Source organism: Amphiura filiformis, chromosome 2 (genome assembly GCF_039555335.1).
Source record: "Amphiura filiformis chromosome 2, Afil_fr2py, whole genome shotgun sequence".
In the NCBI taxonomy this organism is placed as follows: Eukaryota; Metazoa; Echinodermata; class Ophiuroidea; order Amphilepidida; family Amphiuridae; genus Amphiura; species Amphiura filiformis.
The window spans coordinates 44409393-44429699 of NC_092629.1; the positions used below are offsets into that span (position 1 = coordinate 44409393).

The 20307-nt window shown below is 36.6% G+C and overlaps 1 protein-coding gene across 2 annotated transcripts in view; it reads right to left on the minus strand.

Moving 5' to 3' along the window:
• The window catches only part of LOC140146268 (glycine receptor subunit alpha-4-like), a 364389-nt gene that overhangs the window by 58021 nt on the left and 286061 nt on the right, over positions 1-20307 (minus strand). For both annotated transcript variants that reach the window (XM_072168051.1, XM_072168050.1), the window contains exon 5: positions 18155-18387. In XM_072168051.1, coding sequence (XP_072024152.1) covers positions 18155-18387 — 233 coding nt within the window. The remainder of the gene's footprint in view (positions 1-18154; positions 18388-20307) is intronic.

Sequence of the window (20307 nt, forward strand, 5' to 3'; positions counted from 1 at the left end):
AACAGTCACTTTCAATAGAACGTAAGGCACAACATCTTTTTAGGTCCTATATAATAGCGCTATCGGTGCCCGAATAGGTACCGATGGCTCTTTTTATCGTACCCTGAACATCTGCACAGTGCATTCGTTTTTTATTTAAATGAAAAACGATAACACTATGTAACTGTTAATTATTATGCTTGATACAATTTATTATATCTCCAGGGAGTGGTGTTAAGAGTCATCGGTACCTAACCGGGCACCGATAGTTCTATAGGGCCAAATTCGATGTGGTGTCTAAGAATGACCGGTGATATCAGCCGTTTTGATACCACATATCCTCAGTCTACCAAGCATAATTGTTAAGAAATAAAAATATGATTTAGTAATAATAATTCAAGATAACAACAACAATAATAACGACAACAACACTAACAACAGCGGCGACGACGACAACGATGATGATGATGATCATCATTGTCACATGATCATCATCATTGAAAATGAAAAAAAACAAACAAAAAAAACAAAACAAAAAACAGAAAGGAAGGAAACAAAAATTAAAGAAACAAGAATTTGGGAAACAAATTCAGAAGGTGATAAAGAATGACTCAACGTAATTCATTATAAATTAATAATTCTGCAAAGTAAGATAATAAATCCGGAAAGAAAGAACATTACCAAAACCATACATGTATAACAATAGAATAATTAATGAAATTACATCATGAAGGAAAAAGACTATACGGGGGATAAAACATTTCTGCCTTGAAACGAAGTAGGTTAGCCATTTTTCAGGTGAGTGATCACTGATCTTATTTCCGCTGTAATGTGATGGGAAACGAGTGCTTCACAGTTGGCGGTGTGGCTCATTGATTCCAAGTAACTTGTATATCACTAGGATCCACAACAAGCTCACCCATCAGTGCGCAGTTCTTTAACCCCAATGTATTTGCACATTCCTTGAATGACCTTTAAAAATGTGGCTACAAAAACTCATACTCTGTAACTTGAGGTCAAATTTTGCACTGTGATTGTTTAATTGAGGTTATTGAACTATGCCATTGGGATGAGGCCATCGTGGTCCATAGTGTATGTAATGTACTTTTACCACACGTTGCACTCCCATAGTCTGGTACTTTTATTACGTTGCTATGCATTCTGTTTTCCCCTACAGACTTAGACATTTTACAAAGCTCTGGTTTCGAGGCCTTTTCGAGTGTTTCTGAATCCGCAAGGGTCTCGGCTAATGCAATGCTGCTAAACTTAATAATGATTTAATAATTTGAACATTTAATTATGCTATTTAACACAGTTCTGAATTATAGCCTACAGGAGCGTCTACGAACAATCATCTTTTCGAGCAGCACTTTCATGTCATCATGTCGGTAATTCTAGACAAAGGCTACCAGTCTACTATACATTACATGACCTTTCAACTGTTTGTATATAATATTATTTCTATGCTCATATCTGAAAAGAAATCGCGTTACAGGTGTTGCACGTATATCTTTTGATATAAATTAATGCAATATTTTTGACCCACCTTTTCAAGTGTCGCTTCTTATTTCGCGAAACAGAATATGTATTGTGCTATTCCAGTTGAAATACACAAACCCTCTACGGAAGACATGACTATAATAATTTCCCGCATAGAAGGCATACATTTCAAATCACTAGGAGATATTTTTGCGACTGGTTGAAAAATCAGTGAAAAATCTGTGTTGGATTACAGATTTTTCAAGAATTTTTCAACCGATAACAGATTTTTGTCTTTTAGTGAAATAGATTCACAAAACTGAGACGGGAAACAAAAATGTACTGGCCGCAGCTGAACAGCGCCCTCACACATTCAGGTAACAAACCCATTTAAAATTCGCACTCTCTCTGTGTAAGATTAAAGTAATTTCTTCCACATCACACGGGGTGCATGTATTTCAACGGGAAACGCCCATTTTAGAGCACGACAGGTGTCTAACCAATTATTCAAATGTCACCAAGATAAAGAATACCCACATACAACTCTTTTATGTGCGTAGGAGTACTTAAAGAAAGGAGGACGTAACACAATTATGACAATTGATAACAAGTCTTGACAAACTAGGGAACAATGCAGACTCCGTGGATATAATAGGCATCTAAGGTTTTCAAGAACATAAATAAAATGACAACCAGTGTGTAAAATTGAGCTAAAAAGCAACTAGTTTGAGGAAGAGAATGCTCCTAAAAGTAGCCTGTTTCTTCCTGAAAATAACTATATTTTATGTCTAACTTTGGTTTAGTTGTATTGGTGCTCGGGCGATGTCTTAGTGTACACAATGTCAAAGGTCGGAAACTTGAAGAGTCATCCACCTGAGCGCTATCAAAATAAGTTTACTGGGACGCTGTAAAGAACAATTTTAATGCTGAATCGGAAAAAATAAAGGACAAACGGAAGATGAATATCTCAATTTTTGTCAATTTTTTTTCGGTATTTCGGCGATCAGTACGCCACTGCTAGTTATGGTGCCCGGCGGAGTTAAACATTTCAAGGCGTCCGCTGGACGATCTGGTTATAAAATGAGTACGTCCGATGACAAACTAGCCTATCTCGGACTTGGGGCTGGGAGCTATGTTTAAGGGGGTACTACACCATGCCCAATTTTGTGCCTATTTTTGCATTTATGGGGCAAGGACTACAACTACTGCACTGGAAATTTTTATTTCAGTTATTTCAGCACAGACAACAGTTGTGTAGTTACAGTCAATAATGAGGGAAACCCAATATTTGATCAATAAATCAATAACTACTTGCCTTGAGTTGCTGAATTGTCAGTGCAGTAGTTGTAGTCCTTGCCCCTATGATATACATATCTTACTTGTCACCAATGCGCTATAATTTTTGAGAAAAATGCCAAAAATAGGCACACAATTGGGCAGGGGTGTAGTACCCCCTTAACACACTGTGACAACACCAGTGCATTGGCATGTCCTATGATATCGAAATGATTGTTATTTACTTAAAAAATTTACACAGACTATGGTAGACTTGAAAAAGTATGTGAAAAGGTTTGGAATTAAGTAAACACATTCACTTTCATTCCCTGAATTCATTTCTTATCATCAATTTACACAGACAATGTTAGACATGCACCAACAGGTGAAAACGCACCTTCAGGGCTATGGATGTCACGAAAGTAGTCATTCGATACCTCATGTTATGCAAATTTAAATACTACTGATGTATAATACGGTGTTATATTTCATAACCTCATTCTCCCTTTCCTTGCTTTCATTGAGGTTGTCTAGTTGCCTAATTATACAGGGTGGCTTTATAACAGAGGAAGAATAACACCATTTGAATATAGGGAAACAAATGGCGTCATTACATTTCAATGTTGATGCTTCGTCAATATTTCAGGCTTTGTAGTCGCAAAATACTATGGTATTATTACAGTGTGTTTTATCTGGATTATTTGACCGTTCCTGTCATGTCTCCTGCAATTCCTGTCCAGGCTGCTGTTGCCAGGAATTGGTTAACAGGATTTGCAGGAGACAAGATACATTGGCAGAATTTGGGAGAGGCATTTGCCCAGCAGTTAACCGATATGGGCTGATAATTATGATGATTTGACTGTTATGACTGTTGCCCACGTTTATGATTTAGTTCTTGTTTTAAATGCAACCCCTTGCAAATATCTTTAATAAGAAAAAGTACTTCCACCTTTAATGGCACCCAAGTAATCCTGCCTCATTCCATCAATATCACAAAATGTAAAGAAAGTATTATGAGTTAAGATTTTTTGTGATTTGCAGCGAAGAAATTACACGTTTGGAATAGCATGCATTCTGCTTAACCCACATCGTTGATGAATCATAAGTAAACAATAACCAATTTTTCTTCACTTTTTTCATGCGCGATTTTAAAGTTATAAGAAACGACGGGGCTGACAATAATAAACATTATAGTAGCTCGAATTGAGTAAGTGAGATTAAATCAATCACCGGGAACCGTTTCTTGTTATATCAATAAAGTACTAATAAGTTCCCTAACTAAATATCAATTGCCCTTATTCAGTAAATGATAAATAGATTATCCATACGAGTACCGTGAAACTCGGTTAGATTTCTTGATAAACACCTCTTGAAATGCAAATAAGCAGCTGTGTTGTCGGAATTTTTCACTCATTTCCTTCCTGCTATGCAACAATCTCAATAACTGCAGGTAGTTTATTGGTTCCCCGGCACTTTTGTATGCAAATTATACGTATAATATGCTTTCATCGGAGTGCCGTTGATATCCGCTATATGACTTTGCTGTTTAACTCTTTCCCTCGTGATTTATGAACTCTTATCAATTCCGCGCCCGAGTTAGCTGTGATGAACTCAAACCTGTCATTGACAAAACAATTACTTTCTTGGAAAAAATGATCCTGCATTTTCTCAGGTAGATAATGCTTTGCGTTAGAATTTCATACCATTAGGAAAAGTTGGAGGACATCTCCCATTCACCCGTGTGTTGTGAATTGACAACGTAATAATCACACACTCAAGGGTATAGACCAACTGCACGTATCCACTCCTTTCGAAAGCCGTATGTTGGTAAATAAATGTATTTAGGCTAAATTATCACAATTAATATTGATTTGAATATGTTATCTTCATATTTCATGCAAAAAATAAACAAATAAATAAGAAAATAAACATTCTGATGTAATTGCAACCAAGCATGTTTCTGTTTCGGGGTGAATGTGGATATGGATGGAGTCCTACCATTCATACTACAGTTCATTCATAAAAATATCAAACTCATTCAATAGTATCGACCATAAGATTTGTGCCAAATTTGGACGCCATCCGGGTATTTGGCCTTTACGTACCATGCAATATTCATAAATATACTAATATGATAATGCCCATATTTGGCAAACCATTACACAAATATTAAATACAAGTGCGCTAGAAATTCGGTGTCTTTTTTGACACGGAAAATAGGTATATTCTCTTTTGATGTTTGCTGAAGTAGAGCAAAAAAAGTGGTTATTTGCATAGTCAATACACTATTAAATCACGGCGAGATAAAATTGGGTGATGATGTCACAGCTCATTAGAGTTTGTCACTCGCTCTATTGCAACTTGCGGAAAGATTTGATACTAAAATCTAATTTTCGCCTAAATTGGAGATAAGGCAGCATTGCGATGAACCATAGACGTGCTCAATACTGTGTAGAATTGGGATTGTGCACTTAACCATTTTGCTTGAGCCTGTCCCTAGATCAAACAAACAAACAATTCCGTTAGCAAGTGCTTTATATCGAGATGTAAATACCAGTTAGCTAAAGCGCACACTTATGGCAGGCTATCACATCGTCTTTCTTCAGAGTCAATAATGGAGCACATATCAATCCACATCTATAAATTTATCATATAAGCTTTAATGTCGATGGTCATCGCACAAACTAGTTCAGGTATTGTGAGAATATGTGAGCGTGCATAGTATTTGCAAATTAGAACACAACATTTAATCACAAATCTGAAATGGTTATTAATAAATGTCTGAAGGACGAATGTTAGGCTGCATAATATTGGTACAGACGTTTAATCATATTTATTATGCTCTATTTCCTTGAGGTAATAACATGATTGAAATGTATATAAGCTCAATTCATTCCATGTGAAGCATTACGGAAATATTTACGACAAGATATGAGCATCCTTGTAATTTTAAAAACGATCTTGAGTTTGAACGTCACGTTACACAATATTTGTATGCATATAGTGATTTCATTGACCATGTTTACTTGGCGTATTTTTTAAAACACGGGATAGATACAGTTTCAATATATCTCAGTTGAATGAGTACCAGCAGATTAATAGGTTATGGTAGGTAAAGAAACTACTGTTTGTCGACACCAAGTCTAGACTATTGTATTTTTAATGATGCTTGTTGATACCTGAAATAAAAACACCGCCATCTTGTGGACAAAGATGACAATGAAAGATGGAAAAGAACTGTGAAGGAAGCGCAAGCAGTACTTGAACGGATTAACCAACTCGTCAGGTGTGTTGACGTATAAGAGGATGTGAAACAATGATGTGCCAAGGAGATTAAAATTGCATAGCCAAGTCTCAGTGTACTTAGTATTGCTTGCCTCGTTTCCATGTACATGCCTATTGCATATGCCAACATTGTTCTACACATTATTAAAAATCGTGTCCAAAATGGGTGTCGCAACATAATTTCCTTCCCATTGGCCTGTCAAAATTGTCCACTCCTCCTAATTTTGCGCTCCCTTAATTATTGAACAGCCACATTTTTGTTCACACCGATGACGCAAACAAGAGTCGAAGTGATTAGATGCAAAACTTACAAAGTGCTTCTAATACAGGATATTTTAGCAAAGAGAAGAATTGAACATGTTTAACCCGAAATCCTGGAAATGGAGTCATATTTGTAAATGAGCCATACGGGCAAAGAAATACACCATTTTGAACAATGAAAAGTACATTACACAACATATATGTGTGCATTAACTACCCTCTGCATTTAATTACACGGACTTGTAATGAAAAATACACATTCTCAGGCGACTTAATACGCCTACTAAATCAAGTAGGATTTATTCAAAGTAACCATCTATGTCGTCTTAATTGGATCACCTAAAGATAAAATATCTCCAATGAAATCTTAATTGGATACAAGATCAGATTTTTCTTTTCTAGTTTCTAATGGATGCGTTTGGCAATATTTCTATTGTGAATGCAACAAGAGATGTACCTCGAAGCGATGTATAAGACACATCGGTCGAGTCTAATCTAGAATGTTTATTGTTAGTATTTCTATGGGGTTTTCCCTTTCAGGGTTAAGTAGTAAAATGTGACAAAACACTTTGAATATAGATGCAAACAGAAAAAACCCAACTCAAAAATTGAAATGACCTACGGGCGTCATATTTAGGGGTGGGACATGGCAACAAGGATGACCCGCGGACCAAAGCACTGGGCAGATTTAAGACTGTTAAGCAGAATCCTGGTCAAGGTAAGGAAGTGCTATGTAATGCTCCCGGACTGGTGGGACCTCGGGGGGGGCGCATAAAAAAAAAAATTGTGGTGGGTAAGCTCCCTCGGAATTTTGAAGTGGTGGGTCTTTGGGAGCTGACGGCGTACCGGTAAAAGGGGGTCTTTTGGAGCTGCGAACAAGTAAAATGGGGACATTTGGAGCTCTGAACAGTCAAAATAAAGGGTCTTTCTAGGCTTTCTGGTTGAAAATCGCCTGAAAATACATTTTAGAGCTGAAATTATTGAAATCAGGGGTGTTTTGGAGCTGTATTTTGGTCAAATATAGGGGGTCTGCCGGAGCTACGAAATCCAAAAAAGGGGGTCTTTCCGAGGGAGCATACCCGTATGGTCATTCGTGTTAAGTGCCACCCCCATGGGTGGTACCCGTCCAAAGTAAAGAACGGCAGGTGGCCCATGAAGAGGAGTTGGATGACTTAAACCAATGCATTGTTTGGCTTTTTTGCAGACATAATCAGTGTAGTGGTTTCAGGATTTATATAAATGTGGATACCGAAGAATTTACTTGCAATTTTACACAAGCAACGTTAAGCTTCAAAATGTATGTCCAAAAGTTTGGCTTTAAGTTCAATATTTTCATTTTTGTTCCTGAAATTTGCATAGAAATGTACAAGCAGGTGAGTTTACAGCTTTGGGGCTACGGATGTCATGAAAGTAGTCATTCGATATCTCATGTTATGCCAATTTAAATAACTGATGTACAATACGGTGTTAAATTTCATAACCGAATTTTTCCTTTCCTTGCATTTATTGAGGTGCCTAATTATACAGGGTCACTGTATAACAAAGGCATATTACACTATTTGATTTTAGGGAAACAAATGGCGTCATTACATTTCAACGTGATTACTTTGCTTTCATTACAGTGTTAAAAAGTCGTCTTTTTTCTGGATTATTTGACTGTTCCTGTCATGTCTCCTGCAATTCCTGTCCAGGATGCTGTTCGCAGTAATTGGTTTACAAAACTTGCAGGAGACAGGAGACATCATCAGAATTTGGGACAGGCCTTTGCCCACCAGTGGGATGATATGGGCTGATGATTATGATGATTTGACTGTTTTGAGTGTTGCCAACGTTTATGATGTAGTTCTTGTTTTAAAAGCAATCCCTTGCAAATATCTTTAAATATAAGAAAAAGAAGAAAACGTACTTCCACCTTTAATGGCACCCAAGTAATCCTGCCCCGTTCCATCAATATCACCCAATGTAAAGAAAGCATTAAGAGTTAAGATTTTTTGTGATTTGCAGCGAAGAAATTACACGTTTGGAATAGCATGCATTCTGCTTAACCCACTTCGGTGATGAATAATAAGTAAACAATAACCACTTTTTTCGTCACCTTTTTCACACGCGATTTAAAGTTATAAGAAACAACGGAGCTGACAATAATAAACATTATAGTGGCTCGCAATGTGTAAGTGAGATTAAATCAATCACCGGGAATTGTTACTTGGTATATTTAATAGTACTAATAAGTACCATAACTAAATATCAATTGCTCTTATTCAGTAAATGAAAAATGGATTATCCATACGAGCACCGTGAAACTCGGTTACATTTCTTGATAAACACCTCTTGAAATGCAAATAAGCAGCTGTGTTGTCGGAATTTGTCACTCATTTCCTTCCTGCCGTGCAACAATCTCAATAACTGCAGGTAGTTTATTGGTTCCCGGCACTTTTGTATGCAAATTATACGTATAATATGCTTTCATTGGAGTGCCGTTGATATCCGCTACATGACTTTGCTGTTTAACTCTTTCCCTCGTGATTTATGAACTCTTATCGATTCCGCGCTCGAGTTAGCTGTGATGAACTCAAACCTGTCATTGACAAAACAATTACTTTCTTGGAAAAAGTGATCCTAGAATTGTTTCATGTAGATTACGCTTTGCTTTAGAATGTCATCCTGAGAGATTTGATGCTAAAATCTAATTTTCGCCTAAATCGGAGATTAGGCAAATATTGCAATGGATCATAGAAATGCTCTATACTAAGTAGAATTGGCATTTTGCATTTAAATATTGTGCTTGAGTCCCAACACAAACAAACAAACAAACAAACAAACAAACAAACAAACAAACAATTCCGGTAACAAGTGCTTTCTGTCGAGATGTAAATACAGCTAAAGCGCCTTAATATGGCCGGATATCGCAACATCGTCTTTCTTCAGAGTCATTAATGGAGCACATATCTGTCCACATTCATAAATTTATTGTATCATATAAGCTTTAATGTCGATGGTCATCGCATAAACTAGTTCAGGTATTGTGACAATATGTGAGCGTGCATAGTATTTGCAAATTAGAACACAATATTTAATCACACATCTGAAATGGTTATTAATAAATGTCTGAAGGACGAATGTTAGGCTGTATAATATTGGTACAGACGTTTAATCATATTTATTATGCTCTATTTCCTTGAGGTAATAACATGATTGAAATGTATATCAGCTCAATTCATTCAATGTGAAGCATTTCGGAAATATTTACAACCAGATATGAGCATCCTTGTAATTTTAAAAAACGATCTTGAGTTTGAACGTCACGTTACACAATATTTGTATGCATATAGTGATTTCATTTACCATGTTTACTTGGCGTGTTTTTTAAAACACGGGATAGATACAGTTTCAATATATCAAATATCTCAAATGAATGAGTACCAGCAGATTAATATGTTATGGTAGGTAAAGAAACTACTGTTTGTCGACACCAAGTCTAGACTATTGTATTTTTAATGATGCTTGTTGATACCTGAAATCAAAACACCGCCATCTTGTGGACAAAGATGACAATGAAAGAAAACAACTGTGACGGAAGCGCAAGCAATACTTGAACGGATTAACCAACTCGTCAGGTGTGTTGACGTATAAGGGGCTGTGAAACAATGATGTGCCAAGGGAGATTAAAATTGCATGGCCAACTCTCAGTGTACTTACTATTGCGTGCCTCGTTTCGATGTACATGCCAATTGCATATGCCAATATTGTTCTACACATTATAAAAAATCGTGTCCAAAATGTGTGTGTCAAAATATTTTTCTTTCCCATTGGCCTGCCAAAAGTGTCCGCTCCTACAAGTTTTGCCCTCCCTGGTTGCACAGCCAATGTTTTGTTCACACCGATGACGCAAACAAGAGTCGAAGTGAATAGATGCAAAACTTACAAAGTGTTTCTAATACATGACATTTTTAGCAAAGAGAAGAATTGAAGACAATAATTCCTTGAACATGTTTAACCCGAAATCCTGGAAATGGAGTCATATTTGTAAATGAGCCATACGGGGAAAGAAATAAACCATTTTGAACAATGAAAAGTACGTCTATTAACTACCCTCTGCATTTAATTACACGGACTTGTAATGAAAAATACATATTCTCAGGCGACTTAAAACGCCTACTAAATCAAGTAGGATTTATTCAAAGTAACCATCTATGTCGTCTTAATTAGATCACCTAAAGATAAAATATCTCCGATTAAATCTTAATTGGATACGAGATCAGATTTTTTTCTATTTTCTAATGAAAGCGTTCGGCAAGATTTCTATTGTGAATGCAACAAGAGATATACCTTGAAGCGATGCATAAGACACATCGGTCGAGTCTAATCTAGCATGTTTATTGTTAGTATTGCTATGGGGTTTTCCCTTTCATGGTTTAAGTTGTAAAATGTGACCAAAACACTTTGAATATACATGTAAACAGGAAAAACGCAACTCAAAAATGAAATGATCCACGGGCGTCATATTTAGGGGTGGGGACATGGCAACAAGGGTTACCCGGGTATCAAAACACAGGGCAGATTTAAGATTGTTAAGCAGAATGCTGGTCAAGGTAAGGAAGTGCTATGTGATGCTCCCGGACTGGTGGGGGCACATCAAAAATTTTGGTGGTAAGCTCCCCCGGAATTTTGAGGTGGTGGGTCTTTGGGAGCTGACGGCATACAGGTAAAAGGGGGTCTTTTGGAGCTGCGATCAAGTAAAATGGGGGACTTTTGGAGATCCAAACAGCCAGAATCAAGGGTCTTTCTTGGCTTTCTGGTTGAAAATACCTTTTAGAGCTGAAATTATTGAAATCAAGGGTCTTTTGAAGCTGTATTTTGGTCAAATATAGGGGGTTTGCCGGAGCAGCGAAATCCAAAAAGGGGGATCTTTCCGTGGGAGCATACCCGGATGGCCATTCGTGTTAAGTGCCACCCCAGGGGTGGGACCCGTCCAAAGTAAAGAACGGTATGTGGCCGATGAAGAGGAGTTGGATGACTTAAACCAATGCATTGTTTGGCTTTCTTGCAGATATAATCAGTGTAGTGGTTCCAGCATTGGTATAAATGTGGATACCGAAGAATTTACTTGCAATTTTACACAAGCAATGTTAGGCTTCAAAATGTATGTCCAAAGGTTTGGCTTTTAAGTTCAATATTTTCATTTTTGTTCCTGAAATTTGCATAGAAATGTACAAACAGGTGAGTTACAGCTTTGGGGCTACGGATGTCACGAAAGTAGTCATTCGATATCTCATGTTATGCCAATTTACATAACTGATGTATAATACGGTGTTATATTTCATAACCGAATTTTCCCTTTCCTTGCATTTATTGAGGTGCCTACTTATACAGGGTCACTGTATAACAGAGGCAGATTAACACTATTTGATTTTAGGGAAACAAATGGCGTCATTACATTTCAACGTGATTGCTTCGCCAATATTTCAGGTTTTGCTTTTATTACAGTGTTAAAAAGTCGTCTTTTATCTGGATTATTTGACTGTTCCTCTCATATCTCCTGCAATTGCTGTCCAGGTATACGAGGATGTGCCACGGTTTTCGGGTACCTTTTCAGTGATTTTGGTATATCGATGGGTGGGTTTTCAGTGGAGTCAATTGGGCGTATTTGGGCAAAGGTGCCCCTAAAATCGCCTAATTAGGGCAAATTTGGGTGCATTTTGGGTGTTTTTGGTGAAAAATTGGTATACTGATGGGTGGCAAAAACAGCAAAAAGTAGGTATAGAGAAAGTTAGCATCCGAAAGTCGGCGTGGCGCATCCCCGTACAAAATGTTTGAAGACCCCCGGACCCCTTGCAAATATATATAAGAAAAAGAAGAAAAATAATTCCACCTTTAATGCCATCCAAGTAATCCTGCCTCGTTCCATCAATATCACCCACTGTAAAGAAGGCATTAATAGTTAAGATTTTTTGTGATTTGCAGCGAAGAAATTACACATTTGGAATACTAGTAGCATGCATTCTGATTAACCCACATCGGTGATGAATCATAACTAAACAATAACCATTTTTTTCACGCGCGATTTTAAAATGATAAGAAACGTCGAGTCTGACAATAATAAACATTATAGTCGCTTGCAATGTGTCAGTAAGATTAAATCAATCACCGGGGACCGTTTCTTGTTATATTTAATAGTACTAATAAATATCAATTGCTCTTATTCAGTAAATGAAAAATATATTATCCATACGAATACCGTGAAACTCGGTTAGATTTCTTGATAAACACCTCTTCAAATGCAAATAAGCAGCTGTGTTGTCGGAATTTTTTACTCATTTCCTTCCTGCCATGCAACAATCTCAATAACTGCAGGTAGTTTATTGGTTCCCGGCACTTTTTTATGCAAATTATACGTATAATAAGCTTTCATCGGAGTGCCGTTGGTATCCGCTACATGACTTTGCTGTTTAACTCTTTCCCTCCTGATTTATGAACTCTTATCGCTTCCGCGCTCGAGTTAGCTGTGATGAACTCAAACCTGTCATTGACAAAACAATGACTTTCTTGGAAAAAATGATCCTTGAAATTTTTCATGTAGATAACGCTTTGCCTTAGAATTTCATTTGGAAATATTTGATACTAAAATCTAATTTTTGGATGTGAGGCAGCATTGCGATGAATCATAGATGTGCTCAATACTGTACAGAATTGGAATTTTACACTTAACCATTTTGCTTGAGCCTGTCCCAAAACAAACAATCAAACAAACAAACAAACAAACAATTCCGTTGGCAAGTGCTTTCTATCGAGATATATAAAATGCCAGTTAGCTAAAGCGCACCCTTACGGCAGGATATCACATCGTCTTTCTTCAGAGTCATTAATGGAGCACATATCTGTCAACATCCATAAGTTTATTGTATCATATAAAATCTAATGTCGATGGTCATCGCACAAACTAGTTCAGGTATTGTGACAATATGTGAGCGTGCATAGCATTTGCAAATTAGAACACAATATTTAATCACAAATCTGAAATGGTTATTAATAAATGTCTGAAGGACGAATGTTAGACTGCATAATATTGGTACAGACGTTTAATCATATTTATTATGCTCTATTTCCTTGAGGTAATAATATGATTGAAATGTATATAAGCTCAATTCATTCCATGTGAAGCATTTCGGAAATATTTACGACAATATATGAGCATCCTTGTAATTTTAAAAACGATCTTGAGTTTGAATGTCACGTTACACAATATTTGTATGCATATAGTGATTTTATTGACCATGTTTACTTGGCGTATTTTTTAAAACACGGCATAGATACAGTTTCAATATATCAAATATCTCAAATGAATGAGTACCAGCAGATTAATATGTTATGGTAGGTAAAGAAACTACTGTTTGTCGACACCAAGTCTAGACTATTGTATTTTTAATGATGCTTGTTGATACCTGAAATCAAAACACCGCCATCTTGTGGACAAAAATGACAATGAAAGAGGGAAAACAACTGTGACGGAAGCGCAAGCAGTACTTGAAAGGATTAACCAACTCGTCAGGTGTGTTGACGTATAAGGGGCTGTGAAACAATGATGTGCCAAGGGAGATTAAAATTGCATGGCCAACTCTCAGTGTACTTACTATTGCTTGCCTCGTTTCGATGTACATGCCAATTGCATATGCCAATATTGTTCTACACATTATTAAAAATCGTGTTCAAAATGGATGTATCAAAACAATTTTCTTCCCATCGCTAGACGAAGTTTTGGATGAGGATGAGAAAGTGGACATTTTGGTGAGAAACGGCCAAAATGAAAAGAATTTAAATGTTCTCATTCTTTTGGATGAGAAAATAATAATGTTTGATTTGAGCAATGAAGTTTCTCATCCAAAAGAATTAGAAAATTTTAATTCTTTCCATTTTGGCCGTTTCTCACCAAAAATGTCCGTTTTCTCATTCAAACCTTCCTCTAGTGATTGGCCTGTCAAAAGTGTCCACTCCTACTAGTTTTACCCTCTCTGGTTGCACAGCCACTATTTTGTTTACACCAAAGACACAAACAAGAGTCGAAGTGAATAGATGCAAAACACACAGAGTGTTTCTAATCCAGGACATTTCCAGCAATGAAGAGAAAGACAAACATTCATTGAACAAGTTTAACTCGAAGTCCTGAGATGGAATGAAGTCATGATTGTAAATGAACCAAGAAATAAAGCATTTTGAACAATGAAAAGTAAATTACACAACATAATGTGCATTAACTACACTCTGTATTATAATTATTATACGGACTTGTGAAGAAAAATACATATTCTCTGGCGACTAAATACACTTACTAAATCAAGTAGGATTCATTCAATTGGATCACCTAAAGATTTAATATCTACAATTAAATCTTATTTGGATACGAGATCAGATTTTTCTTTTCTAGATACACAAGATTTCTATCGTGAATGTAGCGAGCGTTAAACCTTGAAGCGATGTATAAAGATACATCAGTCGAGTCTAATCTAGCATGTTTATTGTTAGAATTTCTATGAGGTTTTTCCTTTCAGGGTAAAGTTGTGAAATGTGACACTTTGAATAGACATACAAACAGGAAAAATGCAACTCAAAAACAAAATGACATATGGGCGTCATATTTAGAGGGCGATATGTGGGTACCAAAGAATCGTTTTTGATGCCAATTGCCATTTGTTTGATCTTGACTGTATTGGTGGTCAGATGATTACTGACAAACCAGTTCACTATATCAGGAGAGTCAATATCTTAATTGCTGGCCATGCCACTAGAGATGTGTCGTCTGTTTAAAGCACCAGTGAACTGTTCTGGGAAAAATTAGAAAAAACATGGTTCATTCATATAGAAAGAATAGAGGTCCCAGAACAGATCCCCGAGGAACACCAGACACAACATGAACTTGATTTGATGAATCATTGTAGATTTATAACCAAAATGAGTCAATACAAGTCGAATGCACACAATAATATTAAAATATTCAACAGCTTTGAGTGTGATACAAGAATATTGAGCTATGCGAAGTGCTAATTCAGATGGTTATCTATACAAATATAGTGAGATGCGTACTAGACGTGAGGCGTGAGATGACGTAACTTACAACAACACAGAACGGTTGATCTTGACTGGCAGTACGCGCAGAAAGCTTACTATGTGCTTGCTTATTGGGTGTTGGGGTAGGGGAGTTGGTGTACAGTAGGGATGCAGATTGGTTTTTGCATTCTATATATGCGCACGTAACTCCGTGTCTGCAAATACAGAGTGAGTGCGGGGTGGTTTTGGTCTTGGCAATGGTCGTATTGACATAATTAAAACGAACAAGATTCTAAATAATGTTTCAAATTGGTTTAATAAAATTCGTAATCACTGCAAATTAGTCATTATTACTGTTTATCGTTGAATAGTATTAATCATTTAACATGTTTAATGAGCAACAGGTTTTTACTGATTACTTGCAGAAAATGTTCTTATCTGAGTATAGTAATGAGGTTATTTTCTATAATAAATCACAAACAAAGATGTGTAGGGTAATAAACACATTACCATCTGACAAGCGTGACGCGCACCGATGCGTTAAACGAGAAAATGCGAAATGAAGTATATCCCGATTAGCCCCTATCGGCACTTAACGCCGTTAAGTGTTAAAACATGAATCAGCGTTCGTCAGTCAGCTTTGTTTTATATTGAAATGTAATTGTCTCTAGTGTCTGTGTCTGTTAAAGTAAGCGGAGGGAATTATAAGAGGCCCTGTGGAGGGATTTCTTCAAAGTAAGGTACCTTTACTGTTAAGGTTAAATACAATTGATTTTCAAGGCTTGATTCCAGAGGGGCGTAAGTTAATAATGGAAACAGCCATGCAGAAAAGAATGAACTCACGCGTACAATAGTGTATCAATCTGAACTAGGGCCACGGACAAACCGCGGCTCGTGAGTCATCCTATATGTTGCAGGGATAGGAAAGGGGCGACCATGATAGGACCATATGGGCTGATGGGGGGGGGGCGTGATTGTGGGCAGCCGTTTTCGGCAATTTTCTTTTGGATTTTCTAAATTTTCAATTTTTAAAATTATCCTGGATGATATCTGTCGTGAAATAAATCAATGCTTCTAGGCTATAATAGGCCTAGTATGTTTATTTTATACCCTGATTATGCAATATATAGGCCTAGGCCTACAACAATAACTACAACAACAGTAACAAAACCAACAACCAATATTTTGTTAATCTAATTTGTAAAAATATATTCATAGGTCGCGCCTATTAGACTAGTAATTATAGCCTAAAAATTCCTGAATTATATAATGGAAAAAAACACGGGCAAAAACAATCATTCGCTGCAGTCAGAAAGAAAGAAACGAACAAGAAAAAAGAAAAAAGTGAGAGAAAAATAAAATAAAATAGATGGAATGGAATGGACCACATAGGGACTCGAACACGTACCAAAGTTTTCCAGCTCAAAACTATAGTATCATATAGTCGAACGTGAGTTCGGCGCGCTAACCGATTGAGCTGCTGAGGGACCTGTGAAATCGATTGATCTCAAACTGACTATTATGGAATAGTGCATACCAGGCTCTTATGATAAACAATCTCATCACCGCTGTAAATGTTGGAGGTATCGATGGCGAAAAACCTCGATTTTTGCAAAAGTAGCTTAAATTTGGAGTGAAATTCAAACGGTAAAGGAATCGACATACTTTTGAGAAATAATGTAGGCAGTTAGAAATCAAAGTTAACGTTCCACAATCCAGATATCGATAATGTAACATAACAGTGTTTTGTGGTACAAGATTCTCGAAAATTGTTCCCAAAAACGGGCAAATAAAATTTAATCGGTACTGTATTTGGTTCTTCCCCATGGCAACATTATTTCTTTGGTCAATTTGTAGTACAATACAAAAAAGGAGAAAACAATCACTCGGCGTGGTTTTATACGGAGCGAATATTTGAAAAAAACTGCATGGAACGTGTTTTTGATCATGTGAACATGGTGCGTAAAAATGATTTAAACGGAGGATTTTTAAACGGATTCTAAAAATTTGTATAAACACACAAAAATAATGTTAAGATACATCCATGCACCAACATTTGACTCACTGCGATGTTTGATTGCTGAGAAAACGCGGTTTTAGAGAACAACTTTATACGTCTTTTATACGTTTTTTATACGTTTCTTCGTGTAACCTTAACGACGTCATATATATTCATAAAAAACTACGGGAGTTATTATTTTATTCAAGTTTTTTGTCCTTTCTCTGGCTTCAAAATTACCTTCCTGGTTCGTTCGCGGGACACCAATCAGTGTCAAACGATGTAGCATTCATTAAATTGACAAATCAATCTATTTTTAGACTGTCGTGTTAATTTTCAAATGATGTTGTGAAATGTTCAAGTTAAAAAAAGAACCACAAATCGCAAAAAAGTGGATATCCAACTTGTTTGCCCCGCAGGGCTACAAAGAAGCACTATTAAACCACGAATTATATTAAACCACGGATATCCAACAAGCTTAAACTATAAATTAGCCCCCGAAAGAGGGCAGGGTTTGAAGAATGAGGGAAATTATGGGGTAAGAAGTAAAAAATGTTTCACCTTGTGCGCTTGTGTTATATACACATAATTTGTAGAGAATGGGCTGATAATAATAATAATAATAATAATAATAATAATAATAATAATAATAATAATAATAATAATAATAATAATGATAATAATAATAATAATAATAATAATAATAATAATAATAATAATAATAGCACCTTTAAACCTTTGATCTCGACACAAAATGACCAGGAAACTGCCCAGTTATATGCATATAAAAATAATATATATCATACAAAACAGGAAGAATGACAGGGTACTTACTTCATACTGTAGAACATGTCCCCGTTAGGTAACAGACGGATAAGTCGATTTTGTACCGTGATATCATGAAAGCTTGCTCTCTTTTCGTTAGCAAAAAACAAATCCGGAACCCAGATTTTGGATATGAAGTTATAGCCAGACGTAATGAAAGGTATGTCAATATTAGTCAGGTTGTCATATGCTAGGCGAGGATCATTCCAAAACTGGTGAAGTAGAATGGTCATACTGTAATCCTGTAATGACAAAAGTAAATGATTTACAAGTTAGATCTCCCACGATATCAATATTTTGCATCTGCGGCTGTGTAGGGGTGAATTTGTCGTGTGGGGTGGATTTTATTAGAGATAAGAGCTTGCAATTTCCAAACGCCGTGATTGTACGCCCGTCGACCTATTCAAAATCACTCTCTTGTATTTTTTAGCCAGTTTTGAAGATTTTGCACGTACAAAATGAACGTGGAGATTACGTTGAAAATTCACAAAATTTGTCCATTTAAAAATATATTAAAGAGAGTCAAGGATAATGAACATATGAATAAGTCTGTAAACTGTTAATATGATCATTTTTGTTTGTAAATATGTTTGAAAATATACATTTCTGAAATTTTTGAATCAAAAAAATGAAACTTGTCGTCTGCAGTCGACACTCGCATGGAGAGAGCTAATTATCCACATGCACAAATGAAACATTTATGGTCAAAGAAGTTTGTCAACAGTTGGGGTCATGCTTTGGAATTCTCCTGTTTCTGTTGTGTCATTGTGTTTGTTTTGTTTCGTCAAACGCACAGCATGGACACCGTTAGCACTTGTAAAATTTATTGCTTTCAAATCGCGCCTTAAAGTTTTCAACATTGCATTGTCACGTTTCTCGTAATGGTAATCAGCTTAAAATATTCTCAACATACCATTCAAGGAAGTCGTTAACTTTGCGTTAAGTGTCAATGCGGATTGCCTTACATGATCGATTTAAATATATCTGAAAAGGTTTTAAAAAGGGATGCATCAGTCGGAGAAGCTCTCACTATAGATAAAATAGTAACGAGAACTTTGTTTATTCGGAAATTCACACCTACAGTTATATCCCCATTGGCGTTTTTACCATGACCAACACCAAGTCTCTTGTGGAACGTGTTTTTTTCGGCACATACTCCGCATGCCAGATGACGAACCTGTTAAATTGTACGCTCTTTATACACCACAACATGGCACAACGAGACCAGGTCGACACCGTACACCATTTCAAACATATATACAGCGCCATCTTGGAGATAGTGAATGCATGTTCCAATCAGACCAAATAATATTTCTGGCCCTGGATCGCTAATGCTGGAAGACCCTTGTAATCGCCTGCTCCGCAGCCGACAGGCCAAGCTCATCTATTTTTGATTTTTGAGATCAACACAGTTTACAAAGCATTCAATTGCGACTGCACGAGTGCCAATTGTTTTGGAGTGTCTTCGGTACTTATTATACGTGGTATTCTCAATTTTTGTGTTCTTGGTGATAATTCCATGTCTACGTAAAATTTCTAAACATTTTCCGCATACGACCATAAAATATAAAAGTTTTTTTTTCTTTTTCAAAAAAACCCATTCAGTGATTTCAGCGCAAGTGTAAAAAAATGACACATTTGGCAAAAAACGAAGAAAATAGCAGTACTGACGAAGTTGAAGCCCAATTCAAATACATGTAGCAGTTGTAGCTAATTACAGATTCGTGCAAAATGTCTTATTTTGTCTTAAATAGACGGCTTTCGGCTGAATCACTCGCAGGCTATGTTAGCACATCTATGACAATAACAAAGGTACCAAAATCTTAATTTTGATGATTTTTACGATCATCCGGATGAGCAAATCACTGTATGGGCCTTTAATCATAATGTCTATATTTCATTTGATCAGTCATTCTTCTGCTTGCCTATGTATAAGATACACCAAATTACAGTTGTAATGGGTTGCAGAATTGTACTGATCGCTACGTGGACGCTTCTGCAATGACCCCTGAGGTATGTGCATCTAACCATGGTAGGGTGACCAGCACGTAATTATACCATCACTCCCATTGTGCGGAAGGTAGTACTGGGTTAAGTCGTACCGGGACGTCGTATCAGTAGCAAGAACAAGTACTGACCTGACTATCAATCAGGATGCATAA